The sequence below is a fragment of the Oncorhynchus clarkii genome, chromosome 3 (assembly GCF_045791955.1).
Source record: "Oncorhynchus clarkii lewisi isolate Uvic-CL-2024 chromosome 3, UVic_Ocla_1.0, whole genome shotgun sequence".
In the NCBI taxonomy this organism is placed as follows: Eukaryota; Metazoa; Chordata; class Actinopteri; order Salmoniformes; family Salmonidae; genus Oncorhynchus; species Oncorhynchus clarkii.
In genome coordinates this window covers 53,202,882-53,225,400 of record NC_092149.1, presented here as the reverse complement: position 1 = coordinate 53,225,400, position 22,519 = coordinate 53,202,882, and the positions used below count along the sequence as shown (strand labels likewise).

At 41.7% G+C, this 22,519-nt stretch overlaps 1 protein-coding gene across 1 annotated transcript in view; it reads left to right on the top strand.

Annotated features, from left to right (window-relative positions):
- LOC139406015 (fidgetin-like) overlaps positions 1-10,852 on the top strand; it is a 35,192-nt gene extending 24,340 nt beyond the window's left edge. Inside the window, exon 2 of the mRNA XM_071148477.1 lies at positions 5,839-10,852. Coding sequence (XP_071004578.1) covers positions 5,847-8,069 — 2,223 coding nt within the window. The 5' untranslated portion in view covers positions 5,839-5,846 and the 3' untranslated portion in view covers positions 8,070-10,852. The remainder of the gene's footprint in view (positions 1-5,838) is intronic.
- The last annotated feature ends 11,667 nt before the right edge of the window (positions 10,853-22,519 follow it).

The following is a 22,519-nucleotide window of genomic DNA, read 5'->3' as shown; positions in this document are numbered from 1 at the left end:
TGTTCTGTCCCTTTCTACAGAGAGAGGGATGGCTCTCCGCCCTCATCCACAGTTCACTAGATGTTCACTTACTCGCTGTATTTAAATCATTTGGCTTTTTTTTTTGCTGGCTTTCCATTTCATTAAGCCACTTATGTGAAGGGATCTGATATGAACATTTTTGCAAGGAGCGCCTCTTGGATTTTAAAGAGTATTTCAAGGAAAAATATATTTCTGCACTATGTACAGTTATTTGTACAATGGTGATATTGACAATGATACAGTGGTGGGAAAAGTACCCAATTGTCATACTTGAGTAAAAGTAAAGATGCCTTAATAGGAAATGACTCAAGTAAAAGTGAAAGTCACCCAGTAGAATTCAACTTGAGTAAAAGTCTATAAGTATTTGGTTTTGTATATACTTAAGTATCAAAAGTAAATGTCATTGCTAAAATATACTTACGTATTGAAAGTAAAAGTACAAGTATGAATCATTTCCTATTCCTTATATTAAGCAAACCAGACCTCGTCATTTTCTTGTTTTATGGGGTTTACAGATAGCCAGGGGCACACGAACACTTAGACATAATTTACAAGCGGAGCATGTGTTTAGTAAGTCCGTCAGATCAGCGGCAGTAGGGATGACCAGGGATGTTCTCTTGATAAGTCTGGGAATTAGAACATTTTCCTGTTCTGCTAAGCATTCAAAATGTAACTTTTGGGTACTTTTGAGTACTTTTGGGTGTCAGGGACAATGTATGGAGTAAAAATTACATAATTTTATTTAGGAATGTAGTGAAGTTAGAAAAATATATAAATTGTAAAGTACAGATACCCCAAAAAACTACTTACATTTGAAGTCGGAAGTTTACATACACCTTAGCCAAGTACCTTTAAACTCAGTTTTTCACAATTCCTGACATTAAATCCTAGTAAAAATCCCTGTCTTAGGTCAGTTAGGATCACCACTTTATTTTAAGAATGTGAAATGTCGGAATAATAGTAGGGAGAATTATTTATTTCAGCTTTTATTTCTTTCATCGCTTTCCCAGTGGGTCAGAAGTTTAATACATTTAATTAGTATCTGGTAGCATTGCCTTTAAATTGTTTAACTTGGGTCAAACGTTTCGGGGAGCCTTCCACAAGCTTCCCACAATAAATTGGGTGAATTTTGGCCCATTCCTCCTGACAGAGCTGGTGTAACTGAGTCAGGTTTGTAGACCTCCTTGCTCGTGCACACTTTTTCAGCTCTGCCCACTAATGTTCTATAGGATTGAGGTCAGGGCTTTGTGATGGCCACTCCAATACCTTGGCTTTGTTGTCCTTAAGCCATTTTGCCACAACTTTGGAAGTATGCTTGGAGTCATTGTCCATTTGGGAGACCCATTTGCGACCAAGCTTTAGCTTCCTGACTGATGTCTTGAGATGTTGCTTCAATATATCCACGTAATTTTCCTTCCTCATCATGCCATCTGTTTTGTGAAGTGCACCAGTCCCTCCTGCAGCAAAGCACCCCCACAACATGATGCTGCCACCCCTGTGTTTCACAGTTGAGATGGTGTTCTCCGGCTTGCAATCCTCCCCCATTTTCCTCCAAAGATAATGATGGTGATTATGGCCAAACAGTTCTAGTTTTGTTTCATCAGACCAGAGGACATTATTCCAAAAAGTATGATCTTTGTCGCCATGTGCAGTTGCAAACCAGTCTGGCTTTTCTATGGCGGTTTTGGCTCAGTGGCTTCTTCCTTGCTGAGCGGGCTTTCAGGTTATGTCGATATAGGACTCGATTTACTGTTGTTTCCTCCAGCATCTTCACAAGGTCCTTTGCTGTTGTTCTGGGATTGATTTGCACTTTTCGCACCAAAGTACGTTCATCTCTTGGAGACAGAACACGTCTCCTTCCTGAGCAGTAAGACGGCTGCGTGGTCCCATGGTGTTTATACTTGCATACTATTGTTTGTACAGATGGACGTGGTACCTTCAGGCATTTGGAAATTGCTCCCAAGGATGAAACAGACTTGTAAAGGTCTACAAATGTCTTTTCTGAGGTCTTGGCTGATGTCTTTTGATTTTCCTATGATGTCAAGCAAAGAGGCACTGAGTTTGAAGGTAGGCCTTGAAATACATCCACAGATACACCTCCAATTGACTCAAATTATGTCAATTAGCTTATCAGAAGCTTCCAAAGCCATGACATCATTTTCTGGAATTTTCCAAGCTGTTTAAAGGCGCAGTCAACTTAGTGTATGTAAACTTCTGACCCACTGGAATTGTGATACAGTGAATTATAATTGAAATAATCTGTTAAACAATTGTTGGAAAAATGACTTGTGTCATGCACAAAGTAGATGAACTAACCGACTTGCCAAAACCATAGTTTGTTAACAAGATATTTGTGGAGTGGTTGAAAAACGAGTTTTAATGACTCCAACCTAAGTGTATGTAACCTTCCGACTTCAACTGTAAGTAGTACTTTCAAGTATTTTTACTTAAGTATCTTACACCACTGCAATGATGTATGTTAAATGTGATAGACAACAATTGTTGAAGACTGTCTCTGGTGCCCAAATATGTATTCTATCCAATGTATTTGCTTATGCAAAACCATAACTTTATATTGTTAAGTGTACTGATAATGTAACCAAAGCCGTTCAAAGCAGAGCCGGAATATTGTTTGAGGCCCTTATACACTTGAATGTGTTGTTCCAGAAAAAAATGTCCCACTTGAAATATCTTACTTTTTTGTATTGCAGCCTCACCACCCACATGCATCAAGAGGACTACTAAGAGGTCTAATAACCTAGAACATAAAGGATGAGTAATGCTAGAAATATCAAAAGGTCTAAAAGGTACTGACATCAGTGAAAGTAACTTTTTGAATTCCCAAGACAGCTACAGTACAAACAGTCCCCTGGAACACCAACAGCACTGAGTGCACAAAACATTAGGAACACCTTCCTAATATTGAGTTGCACCCCCTTTTGCCATCAGAACAGCCTCAATGTATTGGGGCATGGACTCTCCAAGGTGTCGAAAGCGTTCCACAGGGATGCTTGCCCATGCTGACTCCAGTCTTTCCCGAAAGTTGTGTCATCGGCTGGATGTCCTTTGGGTTGCGGACCATTCTTGATACACACGGAACTGTTGAGCGTGAAAAACCCAGCAGCGTTGCAGTTGTATGGTAATACGTTCTAGCCTGGCACCTACTACCAGACCTCGTTCAAAGGCACTTCAATATTTTGTCTTGGCCGTTCACCCTCTCAATGGCACACTTGGGAACACATGGACAACCCATGTCTCAATTGTCTCAAGTTACATCAATAAGGGATCATAGGTGTCACCTGGATTCCCCTGGTCAGTCTATGTCATGGAAAGAGCAGATGTTAATAAGTATTCTTTGGAGTATCTGTAGTTTACTCATTTATATTTTGGGCAACTTTTACTTTTACTTGACTACATTCCTTTAGAAAATATTGTACTTTTTACTCCCTACATTTTCCATGACACCCAGAAGTACTTGTTACATTTGGAATGCTATACAGGACAGGAAAAGTGTCCAATTCACGCACTTATCAAGAGAACATCCCTGGTCATCCCTACTGCCTCTGATCTGACGGACTTACTTTTACCTTTGATACATATTTAGAACCAAATACTTTTAGACTTTTACTCAAGTTGTATTTTACTGTGTGACTTCCACTTTTACTTGAGTAACTTTCTATTGAGGTATCTATACTTTTACTCAAGTATGACAATTAGGTACTTATTCAACCACTGGATTTGCCCCAAAAATAGCATTTTGTATTCAAGAAAAAAAGTTAATTTGCTTTGACACATTTTCTGCAGTGTTACTTTAGTGCCTTGTTGCAAACAGGATGCATGTTTGGGAATATTTTATTCTGTACAGGCTTTCTTCTTTTCACTCTGTCAATTAGGTTAGTATTGTTGAGTAGCTACAATGTTGATCCATCCTCAGTTTTCTCCTATAACAACCATTGAACTCTAACTGTTTTAAAGTCACCATTGGCCTCATTGTGAAATCCCTGAGCGGTTTTCTTCCTCTCCGGCAACTGAGTTAGGAAGGACATGTATCTTTGCAGTGACTGGGTGTATTGATACACCATCCGAAGTGTAATTAATAACTTCACTATCCTCAAAGGGATATTCAATGTCTGCTTTTTATTTTTGACCCTTCCTTGCGAGTCATTGTAAAACCTCCCTTGTCTTTGTGGTTGAATCTGTGTTTGAAATTCACTGCTCGACTGATAGACCTTACACATAATTGTATGTTAAACACTATTATTCCACACAGAGTGAGTCCATGCAACTTACGATTACTAAAGGGTTGAATACTTACTGACTTAAGACATTTCAGCTTTACATTTTGAATTCATTTGTAACTTTTTGAAAAACAGCATTTCACTTTGACACAATGGGGTATTGTTTGTAGGCGAGTGAGCAAAAATCTCAACTTAATCCATTTTAAATTCAGGCTGTAACACAACAAAATGTGAGAAAAGTCAAGGGGTGTGAATACTTTCTGAAGGCCCCGTGTATTCTTCTCTGTTTCAAATGCTACTGACTTGTTGTGTCTCTCAGACCAGTGTCTTGTTTTATAGGTTGTGTTGCCTGTGAATAGAGTTCCAGCTAGTCTGACAGGGATTTTTTTCCCCCGCCTTGTCCTTTTCTTAATCATTAGCCTGGATGGCTGACAGCCATGTGAGCCATAGCATGGATCTCTTTTGACTAAAACCTTGTAAATTAACACAATTAGCGCAGCATCATCCTGCTAATTAGCTCCTGGTGCCTGGTACGGCGGCTGGGCAAGCGGCTGGGAGGGAGTCATGGGGGAATCCACGTTCTCGCCTGTTTACTAGACAAACACTGCGCTGTAATCCGTCGCTGGACGCTCTCTGTCGGTTTCCTAAAGCCTTGGGTAGGGATGGGCTACTGGGCAATTTCATAGGATGCTGATGCGCGTGTGGCTGGCTAAGGGGTGGATCAATGCAGCAGGAATGGGTGGTTTTGCAATGTGATTCTGTGTTTACTAATGGAGTTTCAATTCGGATTAGCTTTGATAAAACAATGTGTGCATGTGTGTGTGTGTATATGTATGTGTGTGAATGGCTGTGTATCTGTGTTTCTTTTAATACTGTAAACACAATGATCTGTTTCTTTCTTGGGTATATCTGTCTTTGATAATCCCATGCTGAGTCTAAAATGACAGCATATGTAACAGCTTGTGTTTGCAAATTGAGTTTAGGACTAAACTCGACGGTGCCTTTTGAGCCCCGGAGGCAATGAAAAAAGATGGTCTGGGAAGCGAGAAAGACAAGTACAGCATGTTTTTTTCTCTCTCACCATGTAGACTGGGAAGCAGTAGGCAGACACAAGGCCGTTGTAATTCATGCCGGGCAGTGGGGTTTGTGTGATGAAAGCAACAGAGCGCTGCCTGGGAGATTGCTTTGCTGCACTCCTCGAAGCAGATTTGAAACTGTCTCGGAATGCCTTAGATGAGAGTTGGATTATAGACTGACCTGCAATGTCTATGTCATTCGGTTCTGTGCAGGGTGCATTATACTGTGCTAACCAGGTGTTGGGTCCCAAATCCACACACTGCCCATGATGTAATTGCTCAGCAGTGCCTATTTTACAGTAGAGGAAGTTAGTTGTATAATGGTATTGGGATTTGGGATATATTTGTCAGTTCATTCATTGCTACAAAGGCAACTTTTCCACCACGTTAAATGTACCAACTTCTAGACACAACATACTGACAACGCAAGAAAACTCACAATAAATAGCAACTACCTTCTGATGGTATTTTTTGACCCGTCTCTCTTTCTGTCTGGTGTTTAGGCCTAAAGATGCAGTGGACCCCAGAGCATGCACAGTGGGCCGAGCAGCACTTTGATATCTCCTCCACCACACGCTCTCCTGCACACAAAGTGGAGGCCTACCGGGGGCACCTGCAGCGCACCTATCAGTACGCCTGGGCCAACGACGACATCTCTGCACTCACCGCCTCCAACCTGCTGAAGAAATACGCAGAGAAGTACTCTGGGATTTTAGAGGGTCCGAGTGAGCGAGCGCTGCTCTGCTCCTATTCCGATGGCACTCCTGGACTCCTGAATGGACGTAAGTCAGAGAGTGAGTCCTGGCAGGAGGGGATTTACCCAATGAACTGCGCTCCAGATGTTTTATCTGTGAGCAAATCTGGAATGACAGCTGCCCTTCCCCCAACAGACGTATCGGCCAGCATAGGTAGCACCCCAAGGGGGGCCAGCAGCCTGACCGAGCCCAGCTATTCCAGCAGTAACTGTGGGAGTCACACAGCCACCAGTCTACACTCTGGTCTGTCCTCTCAGGAATACGCTACGGGCTACAATGGCTCCTACCTGCACTCTAGTTACAGCGGGCAGACCGCCTCAGGCCTCCCCTCTCCATTGCACAATGCTGGTCTCCTACAACCCCCGCCCCCACCCCCACCACCTCCCCCTACTCTAGTGCCCAGCTACAACGCGGGGTCTCCCAACCTCTCCAACTACAATTATCCTCCGACAGGGTATCCCCCACAGACAGCTGTTGCCCCTAGCTATAGCCCTGGGGGAGCCCCACCTCCCTCTGCCTATCTGCCATCAGGCATCGCAGCTCCCACGCCCCTAACCCCCTCTACACTCCCTGGCTATAGCTACCAGTCCCATAACCATGCACCAATTGCACCAACACCTTTGAATGGCAGCTCAGCCAACTCATTGAAAAGAAAAGCTTTCTACATGACGGGGCATGGAGATATGGACTCCAGCTATAGTAATTTCAACTACAACCAACAGCGCTCCTCACAAAGCCCTATGTACAGAATACCAGACAACAGCATCTCAGACTCAAGCAGAGGGAATGGATTTGACAGGAATGCTGATCCGTCATCTTTAGCATTTAAGCACACAAAGCAGCCAATATCCTCAGATCAGCAAAGAAAATGTTGCAGTCAGTCTGGCCGAGCATTAACCCCTCCCTCCTATGGATCAACCAAAAGCTCTGTGGGAGGCCTGAGATCGGGCGAGTCCTTTGGAAAGTTTGGAACCCCCATAATGAATGAGCACAGTGAAGAGCATAGACAGCTCCTCTCCCATTCCATAGCAGGGTCGGACATTGGCAGCGCTACCTCATCCAGCCACACTGCAGAGGAGCAGCTGAAGAACAGTGATGCCAACCTCGTGGAGTTGGTCACCACAGAGATCCTTCAGCCCGGTCCCCCAGTAGACTGGAATGACATTGCAGGTCTGGAGCTGGCCAAAGCAGCCATCAAAGAAGAGATTCTGTGGCCCATTTTGAGGCCAGACATGTTCAGTGGACTTGCCACATTACCTCGGAGCCTCCTTCTCTTCGGACCTCAGGGAACAGGCAGAACACTGCTGGGCCGCTGCATGGCCAGCCAGCTGGGGGCTGCCTTCCTGCGGCTCAGTGGCTCAGCCCTGGTGACCAAGTGGCTGGGAGAGGGAGAGAAGATTGTCCAGGCCTCCTTCCTGGTAGCCAGGTGTCGCCAGCCCTCAGTGGTGTTCATCAGTGAGGTGGACATGCTGCTTTCGGCCCAGCTCAGCGAGGAGAGCCCAGTGAATAGGATCAAGAGCGAGCTCCTCATGCAGCTGGACAGTGTGCTGACCTCAGCCGAGGACCACGTCCTAGTGGTCTGCTCCTCCAGCAAGCCTGAGGAGATCCAAGAGTCCCTGAGGAGGTACTTCACCAAACGGCTTCTCATCCCCCTACCTGACAGCACAGCACGACACCAGATAATCAGCCAACTGCTCTCACAGCACAACTATTGCCTCAGTGACAAAGAGCTGTCACTGCTGGTCCAGCGGACGGAGGGCTTTTCGGGACTGGACGTGGCCCGGCTGTGCCATGAGGCAGTAGTAGGACCGATACATGGCATCCCAGCTTCTGACCTCTCAGCCATCCATCCCAGCCAGATGAGACCAGTCTCTTACCAAGACTTTGACAATGTATTTAGCAAATTCCAGTCCAACATATCACAAAAAGAACTGGACACATACACCGAATGGAATAAAATGTTTGGTTGCAGTCAATGAAACTGAAGCATTCGAACACGCGGGAAGGAAACCCCTTTCAGAAGGATACCATTTAGAATTCTCAGTAAACAGGAAGTGGACAAGAGAATAATACAGGTCGTGGTGACTTTAACACCTGCAGTACAGTAAAGGCGTAAATGTAGGCCTTAGAGAAGCAGAGGCATGCTTTACACAACACATAGAGAAATGTTATTTTGATGCTTGAAACGGATGAGGCCAAGCATCGCCTACCAAGGTGCAAGTGGGTAGACTTTAACAGGATGGAACCCCTGTGTGTATATATCAGTTTGCTGTTCTGGAGATTTAGTTGCTATCAAGTGCCTGAAGTGGTGCTCTTTTATTTTATAATAGTATCTCTTCGCCTCACAATCTACATTGATGGCATGTGCTAATATAAAAAGCTTTAATATGAGACAAAAACTACAAAATTGCTTTTTTTTCCATTGAAACAGTATTCCTCAACTGTGTCTGTTTTGCTGTGGACAGTAGAAAGTACATGTGTTACTGGTAATCTGAACCCTAATTTATAGACATCATTTATTTTGATGTTCTCTCTTTATGAAACTCAGGAAAGTAATTGTGATATGTACAGTACCTCAAAGATTGTTTCAAAGCACTAAACATTTGGCTTGCGTTTGAATTTGCATTATCAAAAATGGAGGGTTTACGGTACCTGGAAAGGCTAAAAATGAGTATGACATTGAATGTACCAGAGTAATTCTGGAGTATTTGGAAGACAAAAGGAGAAGTGTCGTGTTTTTCTTTGCAATTTCCCAAGTGAAGAATCATATTGTGAATATAGTTTTATTTGATATGTGGCAAAGATGGAGGAATGACGTTTCTTTTATCAACTACAACACATTCGACCGGCCTTCATCGACCGTCCACAGTACATTAAGAGAACACATTTTTAGGATGTAGGTTTTTGCTAAACCTCATCTGTAGGAGAAAGCATAGCATATGTATTTGTCGAATATTGTCAGCAGCTTAAATTTGTATCTCATCTGCAGATAAAACTGTCCGGCCACTTCCTTGGAGGAAACAGACCGTTTCCTCCAAGGTATTTCATTCCATCCCGCTGCTAGTTTATCACAAATGAAAACGAAGGATTATGTATGCCCTAAGTTTTCTACCTCAGTTTATTAGTTTTCTCTGAAAGCAGAATCTAAGGGTAGGGCAAGATGACAGAGCCTATTTCGCTCATTAAACTATGAAGCCTTTTGAGGGAACAAAAAAGCTGCCTTGCTGACAACAAAATCAGCTTAAGTTAGTGTTACGCCAGTGTCGTCCCCATTCATAGACACCTATGTACATGGAGTATTCATTTCTCAGAACATGAGCAGGTTGGTCTTGAAAAGGGGTCTGGGGACGTGTGGCCGTTAGCCCTATCTTTAAGCCCTTGTTCAAGGGTCATTTCTTACAGCAAAGCTATGTTGTTACTAACTATCAGTGTTTAGTAATGTGCCAGAAAAGGGGCAATGGAGACACAAGGCCTGATGAATGCATGAAAAAGCCTTGCATTTGTTTTTTCTTTTTTCTTTCCCCCCCTATAGCAGTATGAAAACTGTCAGAACCTACAGTACCACTGAAATTATTATCAGTACAGCGCAACTGCACTGAGGGATCTTGCGTTTTAGTTCACCCGCATTTCAACGTGATATTTTCCCAATTTGTGTTTCATACGTCTCAGATTGTTTTTGCTCTTACTCAGCTTATTGTGTTTACAATGACAACATATATATTGTTCACCTCCAATGGCGGCACTTACTGAGCAACAGGAGGCTGTAGGATCACTGGCTGTCTATGACTGTTTCATGTTCTAGTGTAGTCTTATGACCAACGTTAACCTGGCAACAGCTGCTTTTTCATGTTACACTATTATAAAGAATAACAGCTGCACAAGAAACAACACTTCAACAAAGCACCTACATTGATGAAGGGCCCCAACGTCTATTTCATTTGATCTTTGTATCCGATTTTGCTATATGGCTTTTATTACCATAGATAGATGGGATAAAAGTCCCCTGAAGTTAAGTGTAGTTAACCAAATGCACTTTTGAAGCTTTGTTTTGTCATACAACAATTTGTTGTCAAGTCTCCACTTGAAGCCAAAGTGAAATCAACAGTTTTATTTTGACATAAGATATTTAAACTGAAACTGGCAATTACTTACTTTAATAGCGAGTTAAGCAATTTTGCTTATGCCAATAGGGCATGTTTATTCATGAATTTAAGGCAAAGCAATTAAACATATTGAAACGAGCTGTTCAACAAGTTATTTATACATTACAATACACTACATTACACTAATTATACGAGCAGTAGAACAGGAAAAACTAAGGGACGAGAGGAAAAACTTCAACTAACATCCAAACAAATACAGTTTCTCAAAGTAATTTTGTTTGGAGGGCAACAATGTAAAGGATAGGCCTTTAAGTACAACAAACTGGCTACGGAAAGGTTGATAAGCACATCTATTCTCCTTCACGTCTGACAACGTTAATCACTTGAATGTTGCTTTCCAGCTTGTATCACTTGTCCCTCTGGGTGGGTTTTTGTTTCCCGAGCTGCTCTAGACGCCGGCTTCATCTTTATGTCGTTCTTATCCGTTATCCTATTTAAACGTTTGTTCTTTATAACCATTTCTACCTCATTGCTACATATTGTACATGTAGTACTTACGTTCTGTCTTTTTTGAATGTCATGCATTTGTACAAAAATAAAGAAACAAAAACAACGACGGCAACAACAACAACAACAAAAAAACGCTAAAAGAAAAAAAATGGACCAAAAAATGAACAGCTTACCTCCGAAAGACAGTCCTTACACCAGAACAGTATTATCAGCAGAACTGAGAAGACACATTAGTGAGTGTGAAGTTGACGCTGATGCATACATGAGATACTGACTTCTGTGGGATATATAGGTACTCATAATGCCACATTTCTGCAAGTATATTGTGGGCTGTATAGGTCTTTCTCTAGGGTCTCCAATGCAAATTCCGTTTTTAAACTAGAATGTACTTTGCTTTAATATTTTGTGAACTGTTGTAGTGCGCATGTTAATGTGTCTTTGTGTGCACTTACAATTCAATGTGTAAGTGTGTTGGGTTAACATATTTAGATATGTGAAATTACAAATTTATACATTTCATACATATGTACAGGAAATAAACTTGCACATATGTGTACTCAATGTACATTTGCTATTGATATATACATATTAAAATGCACCACATACAGTACAGTACATGTTTATATGTGTGTATGTATTGCCATACCTACAGTAAACGTCAATGTATTTTCATCTATTCCAAGGTACAGTACAAAAAAAAAAGACATAAAATATTGAATAAAGATGTTTTTTTCTGGAAACCAAATGTGTTTTCTTTTGTCTCCACTCTCATTGGTTAGACTCGATTGATTAGATGTGCGGACGTGTCCATGTTCGCGATGTGTGTTGACAATTTCAGTTCTGACATTGATAATGTTAGCCAAGAGACATGACATTTGGAAACGTCAGTTATTTATTGTATAACACCCATACAATGCACAACACGCGATGCTCTCTTGAGGCAATTCGTCTCTATTTATTTTCAAGGTTTCTGTGTCTTAATAGAAAATTGCCTCGACTGTGTAATTGTAATCCTTCCATTAACCAAATGTGTTGTTTTTCAGTCATTAAAATGTTATGATCACAGGAAAGGAGAGGGATTATACAATCACACCCCTCGGTTCGTAGCTCCACACTGCCACTGATTCTCTTTATGTAAATTGCACATTTATGCGTCGATTTTCGGTGTATTTTTTTGTTGATGGTATCATTATATAGTTGATGGTATGTGCGTAGGAAGCTGCTGTACAATTAACATTAAGGGAAAAAAAGTCACAGTGCATTTTTGTGCCCCGTGCTGTTTCATTTGTAATGCTGTGCCTCTTTTTCTCTGCAGTGGGCACATGAAAACAAGCCGCGCTAATGGACGCATTTCAACCGGATTTTCCTCCATTTATACAGGAAACAAACCTGGGCCTAATCAGAACAATGGCGCTTATCAAAAGCAGAAAAAAAAGTTACATTTGTGTATTAGCTGTTTCCGTGTGTTGACATTTCCAATTGATGTCTTTAGTACTAATTATGGACAGAGAGAACAAGCACACCTCAAATAAAAGTCTGAATTCAAACTTTTACCGACAGTTGTATGGTCTATTGTGGTAGTAAATATGTGTGAAATGTTACTGCCTAGATCAGGGATGGGCAACTGGCAGCCCGCGGATCATTTCTTCCTTCATTTTTGGGGGTTTTACTCGTCGGGGTCTCAACTTAACTCTTGAGAGTCAGAATAGTAGAACACACAAGGTGCCCTTTCCAAATGTGGTTGCGCTTCAGCAGTTTTTCTCTTGTTATGTCAGTCAATGAGTGTCACTCAATTAGCCCACGTCGGCTAAAACATTTCTTATATGCAAGTTAGTCTAGCCAGCTATCGGGGAATCTCCCCATTGATTTTGTTAATCACTCTCACTCAGATATCATATTAAACACGTCGAACGTTTCTCTCCACCCTATGGCAAAATGTGTGGAATTGCAGGAAGCTAGCTGTAAAACTGCTCATTTTTCTTACCCGCCCCATTGAAAAATTAGTGCATTTGTAAAAATAAAAATAAATAAAAATGTGTTAGAAAATTGCTAAATCTTTTCTCTACCCCATGGCAAAATGTGGAGAATTTTGGGGGGACAAAAAGGCTAGGGCCAGCTCTGATTACATACGTGGGTATGGATGTGGGTACTGCGGCCCCACACCGATCAAAGCGGATCATCCTTAACCTAGATGATGTGGGAAATTATTGCTACCTACCTGTTCTGTTGACCACCATGATTGTCTTTTGTGTTCAAGAAAGTCTTGAAGATGAGTTTCCAATTTGACAACATAGAACCCTATGCTTCTGTACTCACAGTGCTACTGCAGCTCTTTATTGGGGTGAAAACGATCATCCCGTTTATAATGCATCATTCTCTATGTTAAGTCACAACCTATTGGCTACACATTTTCCTTGGGCAACTGTGCTAAACTAAGTCAATGTGGAATCTCCCACTTTGCCTATCTTGACATGGGTAAGTGTCAATATTGCTACAATAAACATTTAGTATCAGACCAATGTCCTCCATACTGTAGCTAGGCAATTGCTTGTTAATTCTTCTTTACGAATAGTAATTATAGTAGTAATAATTGAGTATTTAAAAAAAGGTATATTATTTTCCACCGCAATTTTTTCACAACTTAATCAATCTAAATAATGGTGAGTTTCTTTCTCCTGTTTGTCACCCACTGTGCTTCTCGAGCCATTCCCCTGTCTGATGCAACACTAGCACCTGGTTAGCAAATATAGTTTCCTGTTCATCTGCTGCTGTACCTCTAATGTTGCCATTCATCAGATGAATGGTTTCTTTCAATCATTATTGATCCGTTTACTCATTCACATGTTGGTAGACACTCTTTATTTATTTTTTAAAATAACCTTTTGTTTTCATTTTTGACATATACTGTGCAGTATATCTCACCTACCTCCTTTTATCAGACATTTGAACAGACATTTTGCCTTCTGCTCTTTTGTCCCCCCCCCCCTCCATAATTTTTTTTTTCAACCAGAGCATTTGATGAGGAAAGAAACTCAATGCTGATAAGAGGGGAATAAAGTTGTGTCAAACAAATTACACTCAAGTTATTAGTGGCTATTTTGTAAATATCAAAGATCCACTTGTCCCAGTGTTCAGTGGTTCATTTGCATTCTGATGAAACTGAAGTGGATGTGTGTGAACTCCGGGGTTATCTTCGGTGCTGCAGCGCTGAGCAGCCGAATCAGACAGCCCAGCAACCACATGGCTCGAGAGGATGAGCCACGGACCTCTCTCAAATCACTTCCTTCATAACAATTAAAATATGCAAAGTGATAATTTTCCTTAAGTAGCCTTAAATGTGCAATCTATTTAAATGTGAGGGAAATTGCCTAAAGCTTTTGGTGTGTGTGGGGGGGGGATGAATAAATTATGCAAATAACATAAAGGACTCTTGAAAGCCTAATTTTTTTGTAATAAGCATACTGTTTCATTTAATATTTTGCCTCTTATTAAAAATGACAGTTCTTTTGCACTGTCTGATGGCTATATCTGACACAAGCCCGTGGAAATGACTGCTAGACTATAAATGCAAAAAATCATTTTGGTAGCTTTTACATGATGGTTACATTCACAAAGTAATTATGCGCTGGAGAGTCCAGAAATAAGGTTTAATTACACAGTAATCGTCTCTGATGGACACTGGGAAGTGTGAGCACTGCCAGACTGCAATCCATCAATGCCAAACCCCTGGCCACTTTTAATTCCTCCTCATTTGCATCATAACCTCCGCACCAAGTTGCACAAATGCTGTTAAATGTTAATAGGACCTGTCTTTCTACTCAAAATGAATGCTTAAACCATTTCATCGCTCCCCCCTCGCTCTAGTTCTCTCCACCCTCCCTCTCCAACATCCACAGTCCGTATCTCCTCTCTCTTTTTCCATTCTCACGAGCCCCCCCCCCCCCCCCCCCCCACATAACTAGCTCCTCTTCAGGAAGAGCGTTCAGCAGATGAGACAGTGCATGGTCACTGCTGTGCTAATTGGGAGCAGCATGTAAAGTTTTATCTCTCAAGTGCTAACAAACCGTACAGACAGTTCCAATGATGGGTCTGCGTTTTCTGTGTGTTTGTGTGTGTGTGTGTGTGTGTGTAGTAAGTGTTGTCCACAATGTGGTGTCGTGTGTGAGTTGGCCCTGAAGTCATATTTAATCCCTATCCTAAGGGACCAGGCAAAATTACATTTGTATTAATTGAAAATTGTAAGTGGTGTTGTGTGTGCAGCAGACAGATTACTGTTCCTCTTTAGAGCTCTGTGTGGTTGATTAGAACTAGACTGTCTCATTATCGGTGTCTCAACCGTGCATTAAAATAACACCCTTTGTTTTACTAGGGATTACCTAGTGTGTGTACTCTATACAGCTTTGCTTTCCTTGAGGTGGTATTAAACACAGTAGTCTACTGTACCACGACAAACACAGACTATACGTTTTTTCATAGTCCGTATACACTGAGTGTGAAAAACACCTTCCTAATATTGAGTTACACCCCCTTTCTCCTTCAGAACAGCCTCAATTTGTCGGGGCACGGACCACAATGTGTCGAAAGTGTTCCACAGGGATGCTGGCCCATGTTGACTCCAATGCTTACCCACAGTTGTGTCAAGTTGACTGGATGTCCTTTGGGTGGTGGACCACTCTTGATACACACAGGATACTGTAGAGCATGAAAAACCCAGCAGCGTTGCAGTTTTTGACTTAAACCGGTGCGCCTGGCACCTACTACCATACCCTGTTCAAAGGCACTTCAATCTTTGACTTGCCCATTCACCCTCTGAATGACACACATACACAATCCATGTGTCAATAGTCTCAAGTCTTAAAAATCCTTATTTAACCTGTCACCTCCCCTTCATCTACACTGATTGGTGGATTTAACAGGTGACATCAACAAGGGATCATAGCTTTCACCTGGATTCACCTGGTCAGTCAATGTCATGGAAAGAGCAGAAGATCCTAATGTTTTGTACACTCAGTGTACATGAATATTATTGGCTAATAATGTCAGACATTTCCTACAGATATATATATATACACGTATTATCTTTAGGACATGTTTATATATATATATATATAAACATGTCCTAAAGATAATATGTGTATTTCCTCAGATTTTAAAACCAGAATAAGATTAAGTTTGTTTTGCCAATACAAGTAGAGCAAATCATGATTTGAGAAAGTAATCAGATGAGAAGAAACAAAACGCATCAGTGATCAGAAATACCGAGGTCATTTTTGGCGACAGCAAAAACTGAGGATGATCACTTTGTAAAAAAAAAAAAAAACATGAATAATTTAATAATAACGGTATAAGGAAACATGCTTTTTGCAATGCGTTAAATTAGATTTGAAACCTAAACTTTTGAGAGGGCCACACGTTCACTGTTTCTTAACTCCAACAAAGGAAAATAATGTATTTACACATTTTCAATTCAACCCAGCATTTATATGTATTCAAACAATTCCCAAACCAATCGATACAGCCCAGCTGCTTCTACTGTATGATCTGTGAGTTGAGCTGAGCCCTTGGAGCTATAGAACTCTATAGCCCGGGTCTCTTCTGACTCCAGGCTAGATGGAGAGAGAATCACAGAGTCTTGATGAGACTTTGAGACTTTGATAGCCTCCAACTTGCCTGCCACTGCCCACCTCCAATTAACAGTCAGCTGAGCCGCAACCAGTTAAGGATCCACAACTTTTCCCTCTCCATCTGCCCATCACCAAGGAGGATAACTGTCTGACTAGGGGTCCAGGGGTCAGCAAAGCCAGGTTTAGCAGCCCGGGATAGGGGAAAGTGAGGGGAATCTCAACGTATCACCTGTAGTTTATCTAAGCTACAGGTGACACTCGGGTCGCCCCCAGGTGGTGAAGATAGGAAACAACATCTCCACCCCGCTGATCCTCAACACTGGGGCTCCACAAGGGTGCGTGCTCAGCCCCCTCCTGTACTCCCTGTTCACCCATGACTGCGTGGCCATGCACACCTCCAACTCAATCAGCAAGTTTGCAGACAACACAACAGTAGTGGGCTTGATTACCAACAACGACGAGACAGCCTAGAGGGAGGAGGTGAGGGCACTCGGAGTGTGGTGTCAGGAAAACAACCTCTCACTCAACGTCAACAAAACAAAGGAGATTATCGTGGACTTCAGGAAACAGCAGATGGAGCAACCCCTAACCACATCGATGGGACAGCATAGGAGAAGGCATAACGTTTTAAGTTCCTTGGCATACCGTCTGCGTGCCCATCACAGACACTGAAATAGTCCACCCACACAGACAGTGTGGTAAAGAAGGCCCAACAGCGCCTCTTCAACCTCAGGAGACTGAAGAAATTTGTCTTGTCACCTAAAACCCTCACAAACCTTTACAGATGCACAATTGAGAGCATGCTGTCGGACTGTATCAGAGCCTGGTACGGCAACTGCACCGCCCACAACCGCAAGGCTCTCCAGAGGATGGTGCGGACTGCACAACGCATCACCGGGGGCAAACTACCTGCCCTCCAGGACACCTACAGCACCTGATGTCACAGGAAGGCCAAAAAGATAATCAACAGCAACAACCACACGAGCCACTGCCTGTTCACCCCGCTACCATCCAGAAGGTGAGATCAGTACAGGTACATCAAATCTGGGACCGAGAGACTGAAAAACAGCTTCTAGCTCAAGGCCATCAGACTGTTAAACAGCCATCAATAGCACAGAGAGGCTGCTGCATACATACGAACGTGAAATCATTGGCCACTTTAATAAATGGAACACTAACTTTAATAATGACACTTTGATCATGTTTACATATCTTGCAATACTCATACTCATGTATATGTTGTATTTTATACCATCTATTGCATCTTGCATCTTGCAATATATACATATACATATTCTAATTCCATCCCTTGACTTAGATTTGTGTGTATTAGGTAGTTGTTGTGGAATTGTTCGATTGCATGTTAGATGTTACTGCACTGTCGGAACTAGAAGCACAAGCATTTCGCTACACTCGCAATAACATCTGCTAACCATGTGTATGGGTCCAATACAATTTGATTTGATTTGATCTAAGCTCTGCTGAGGGTCAGTCTTTTTTCTCTGGCTGCAGGAATGGGAATGTCCCTGTTTCCCTGGTTCGATAACAAGCAGGTGATCATACCCATCCAAACGCAAATGTCTAGAGGTCAGCTCCCACCACCTGCCATTTCCTATATACAGTATTTCCTATACTTATAGGATATTCTGGGTTTGGACGCCATGATATAGCCTAAATGTATACCTATATACACCTATATAATACCCCAGATCATCATCCTTCACTGGCTCCACATTTCCACAAAGTGCCTAAAGTGTCATGTAGTTACCCTTTACTGTGGTGAAATGTGGCTCTGAAGAGAGATTTAATGATGTGGTGATCAGAGAGGATACCTGCACTGCTGCTCCTATGCAATAAATAGCCTCATTAATGTCAGCAAGAATAAGCCATTATTTAAAAGCAATGTTTTAATCATTAATTTTGGGCTATCAGAGTAATGACATCATATTCATGTTCTAATTTGGTGGCAATTACCTTTTTTTTTGGGGGGGGGGGGGTTGAATATCCAAGTAACATTTTAATTAACAACAATAAATTAAGATGTTAAACCGGAGTGGCACGGAATTCTGACTGTTTGATTTCTCGTTAATATCTTAATTACTATTTGGGAATCCCTAATTGACTTATTCTCAGAGCTGTTATTTACTGTAGGTCATCACAAATATAGTTTTACACAAAAGATAATATTTTCCTTCCAGCTGAAATACCACGGGCTGAACTGACCAGCTCTTGGCTCTAGGACCCGGGCTTCTCTTTAGTCTGTCTTAACCCTTGACTGAGAACAAGTGGTGCTAATGGGGAGCAAAGACAGAGGAGAACATGTCCAATAACCACACATCCTGTATCCAAGGCGATCATTGGAAACACAGAGCGTCACTCTTTCAATTTCATCCTTTTTCCACCGGCAAGCCTCCCCTTTCTAATGTCATTATCTGCACCAGATCTGCTGGCTCTTTTGACAGGGGCTATGTTATCCAGGCACTGGGGAAATGCAAATTGATTTCATATCTGCAATGGCATTTTTAAGGCTTCGAATGTCACACGTACTGTCAATTCCAAGACCTGGATATGAAAATCATAGGGAAATGTCAGATGCATGGGAGGACTCCGTGTCCTGGGGTTTGTGTTTAACTGTGATCATCAGCTAGTGAAACAATACACTTTGTGATGTTTCATGGTACAGTCTCCCCGATTCCTTGAATCTCACTAAGAGTGGGTTTCTCACATGCACCATAGTTGACTGGAGTGCCTGCCGACAGACATCCAGACTTATAGTACATAGTAATATAGTACATTTGTTGTTGTGGTTCATCCAATTAAGTTGCTATGAAATTACTTTTTTGTCAAAGGATATTACACTAAGTGACAGATACATCGGGAGCTATTCAATGAGAGATGTTCAATTAAAACTGGTTTTCAGGTTGGTTCAACTTCATAATAATTTGCAAATGCTCTGTCGAGGCGTCTGTATGTTATGGTATAATGAACTGCACTCATTTTAATTCCGAACTGGCAAGTACTATGTGTATGTTTTATAAATAGGAGGCAGTGACTTTTTTAAAGGTGCCGACCATCCCTTGCAAGCACTTTTGAGTTAAGGGATACTGCAGAGTTCGTCTCAAAGGATCTGATAGCAGTGGAAGGAAAACAGAGGGTAACGAAATAGTGGAAAGCAGATGGCTAACGATGAAGGTCAAATCCGATTGAGAAGTTTGTCAAAATGTGATGACATAAGCAATCTGTAAACTGTTATTGCGCCATGCTTGAGGTGCAGAGAAACATATTGAAATTACAAAAAACACTGCAGCTGCCATCATACTGCCAGGAATGATTGCCCCGAGTGTTTTTTCTTTGTTGCCTCTCTCTCTCACTCCCCTCTACTCCCTCCCTCGCTCTCTTGCACACGCATGGCTGACTGCCAGATGTGAAGAGAAGCATATCTGGATTTAATGATATTACAAACGGCTTTCTTTATGCTCAATAATAACTCAATTATGATTGATACAAAACTGTCAACGTTTTATCTGATTCAAATGGACTTGTCTGTCATCCTGTATTGAGTCATCAACTTCCATTGGTTATGAGGCTCGTTTGCATTATCTAATCATCTGTCTCGATGGGATGTCTCGGAGGCTGATCAGATAGCACTTTTGAACAGTGGTGCAACAACCGTGACACCAGAATCATTCTGTGGAGATTGAGAGGGTCACATTGTGACTCCTACTTATGGCAATGTCTGTGCTTTCTTGGTACATAAACCATTGACTCTACTCAATCCCTCAGCACAGCCACATTTGTATTGATTAAAGCCAATTCCACGTCTCCGTCTGGTGTGTTTTCCACAGAATAAAGAGACGCTGTATATTCTCCCCTGTCCAAATTTTAGGGCTCTCTATCAAGGCCAGTCTGAGCCACACAAGTCCTACAGTATGTGAAAAAATAATCGAGCACCAGATCACTAGAATACATTGCTCTAATTTCAAAAGCTGCATTGGGATCCTGTCAGTGAATTGATTTACTGTAATCGTTGAAATCAGTCTCAATAATCTGCATTTGCAGAAACAAATCTTTTTTTTGTTTTTAAATGCAGAACCCACGTAGGGAATCCAACAACATGGCTAGCCTGTTGACTTTGCTATCATTATATTTGTGTGTCAAAGTATTATATCATATGTTATTCATAGAGCTTCGTGTCTCTTAAAACAAATGTATTTGTGATATTGTAAGCATGGTTGAGCTTTAGTCATTTTTTCAAAGACTGTCAAATGAAGGGCCAGTGGAGACTAGTTTATGTTATGGTATGGCCCCCTGCAGTAGTGCATTGGCCAATTTCCTATACAATCACTGTGATGAAAACGCAAAGGAGGTGTCAGTTGAGGAGTGTTAAGCAGGCATAGAGCCTTTGAACCCTGGTTTCATTCATCTGCCTGACATCAGGGAGTCTAGGTTTGGCGTGACTGGAAAAAGGTTTTATTTTTTAAAATTCTCCAGGCAGAACCACAAATTAAGCTCACTTCTATTTGACCCGAAGATGAGACCCAGCCCAGAAGTGAGAAGCTCTAGTCCTCCCAGCTCAATTTCAGTGTACAGCGCAGGAGTGAAAAGGTGAAAGGGATAAAAGGTAAGTACTTTACTGTATTTACGTGTTTATCTTACGATTTTTATTGACAAAAGTCATGAAGGATTAGAAAAAAGAGTATTGAACCCCAACTGTAGGACAGAGGCATTAATGTATCGCTCAAACAGAGGTCTTTTCATTTCAGATTTTGGTGTCCCTGTCTTGGACGCTGCTATTAGATAGACACATAACAAATGCTTTTTCAAATGAATACTGGCATTCACTCAAATCTTACTCGCGAATTCAACTGTGAAAAACGTGTCCAAACTGGGATATATATTTCCATACTACTCAGCTGTTTATTGATCAGTAAACTGGATGTTTTACTCTGGGTTTTTTGCTGCATTCTCACACTTAAACTGAGAGGAGTGAAGAGGAGGGTGGATATGTTCTTGCTTGAGTAAGGGTACGAGAAATGTGGCATTTCAATCTATAAATGCAAATACCTCTTCCCCTCATTTGTGATGATAATGTTTGGATGTAAGTTGATTTTGAGGGAGAACAAAACACATTTTTTTATTTTTTTTAAAGCTGGTGGGTAGAATATATTGATTGAGGATTCTTGCAGCTTGCAGGTAATAAATATTCATCATGGAATATGATTTTGAAATTTGAAGTGGGGATGGATCTGTTTCCTGGCACTTATATTTAAACTTTATTTTCTGTTTCAATAAGACCAGATAGTTTGTCCAATGCGTTTCTTCTGATGACAAACCGGGTGCATTTAAGAAGTTACATCTGGAAAACGCAGTGGACGTCTCTTTCATGACAAGCAATCAGCCCCTAGTAAGACACTTCTCATCCTGACAGATTCTCAGGGAGAGATTATCTGAAGCTATTCTGAGCACATTCAAAGGCAAGGGACCGTGCACTCCCCTTGCGAGTTCATTATCATTCGCAGGTCATCCCAGGCCCAGCGAATCTGGAACACAGATGAATTAGTGAGAATTTAAAAGTCTCTGTGGTCTGAACCCTCTCCAAATCTCCTCCAAGATGAAAGCTACATAGCCATGGCTTGTGCACCGTCGCTCCCCTCGCCTGAGCCCCCTGTGGAAGTCCTCTGTCTACAGACCTAACCCTAACCCTCCTCTCCCCCACCCTCCTGAAATGACACAGGCAGTTAATGTTGCCTAACATCTCCTGACCGCGGGGTCTGTCGTGAGGGAGAAAGTTGTGCAAGGCTGCAGGACTGAGTGTGCTTAATTACAGTGCTAGCTGTGGTGCCGGCACCAAGGCATCAATGATCTCTCTGCAGGCAGGCCTAGCTGCCTCTCAACTCAGCCTCTCTGCAGCTATCAAGGATCTCTGTATTGCCTGTCTGCCAGTGACTGTGTCAACCTGAGCTGTGTTATTTCACTCTAGTATTTGAACAGGAATTTATCAGTTACATGATTTGATACTTCATACTCCTAAATAAGACAGTGTGTTCTTACCATTAGACATCTCTAATACATGCAATAGGTCACTTAATGGTTTCCTTCAACTAGTAGTGGCACACCCCTAGGTTTTTGGTTTTTCCTCCAGAGATGATACAATATTACAAAAAAAATGTGTAACTTTTAAAATGACATATT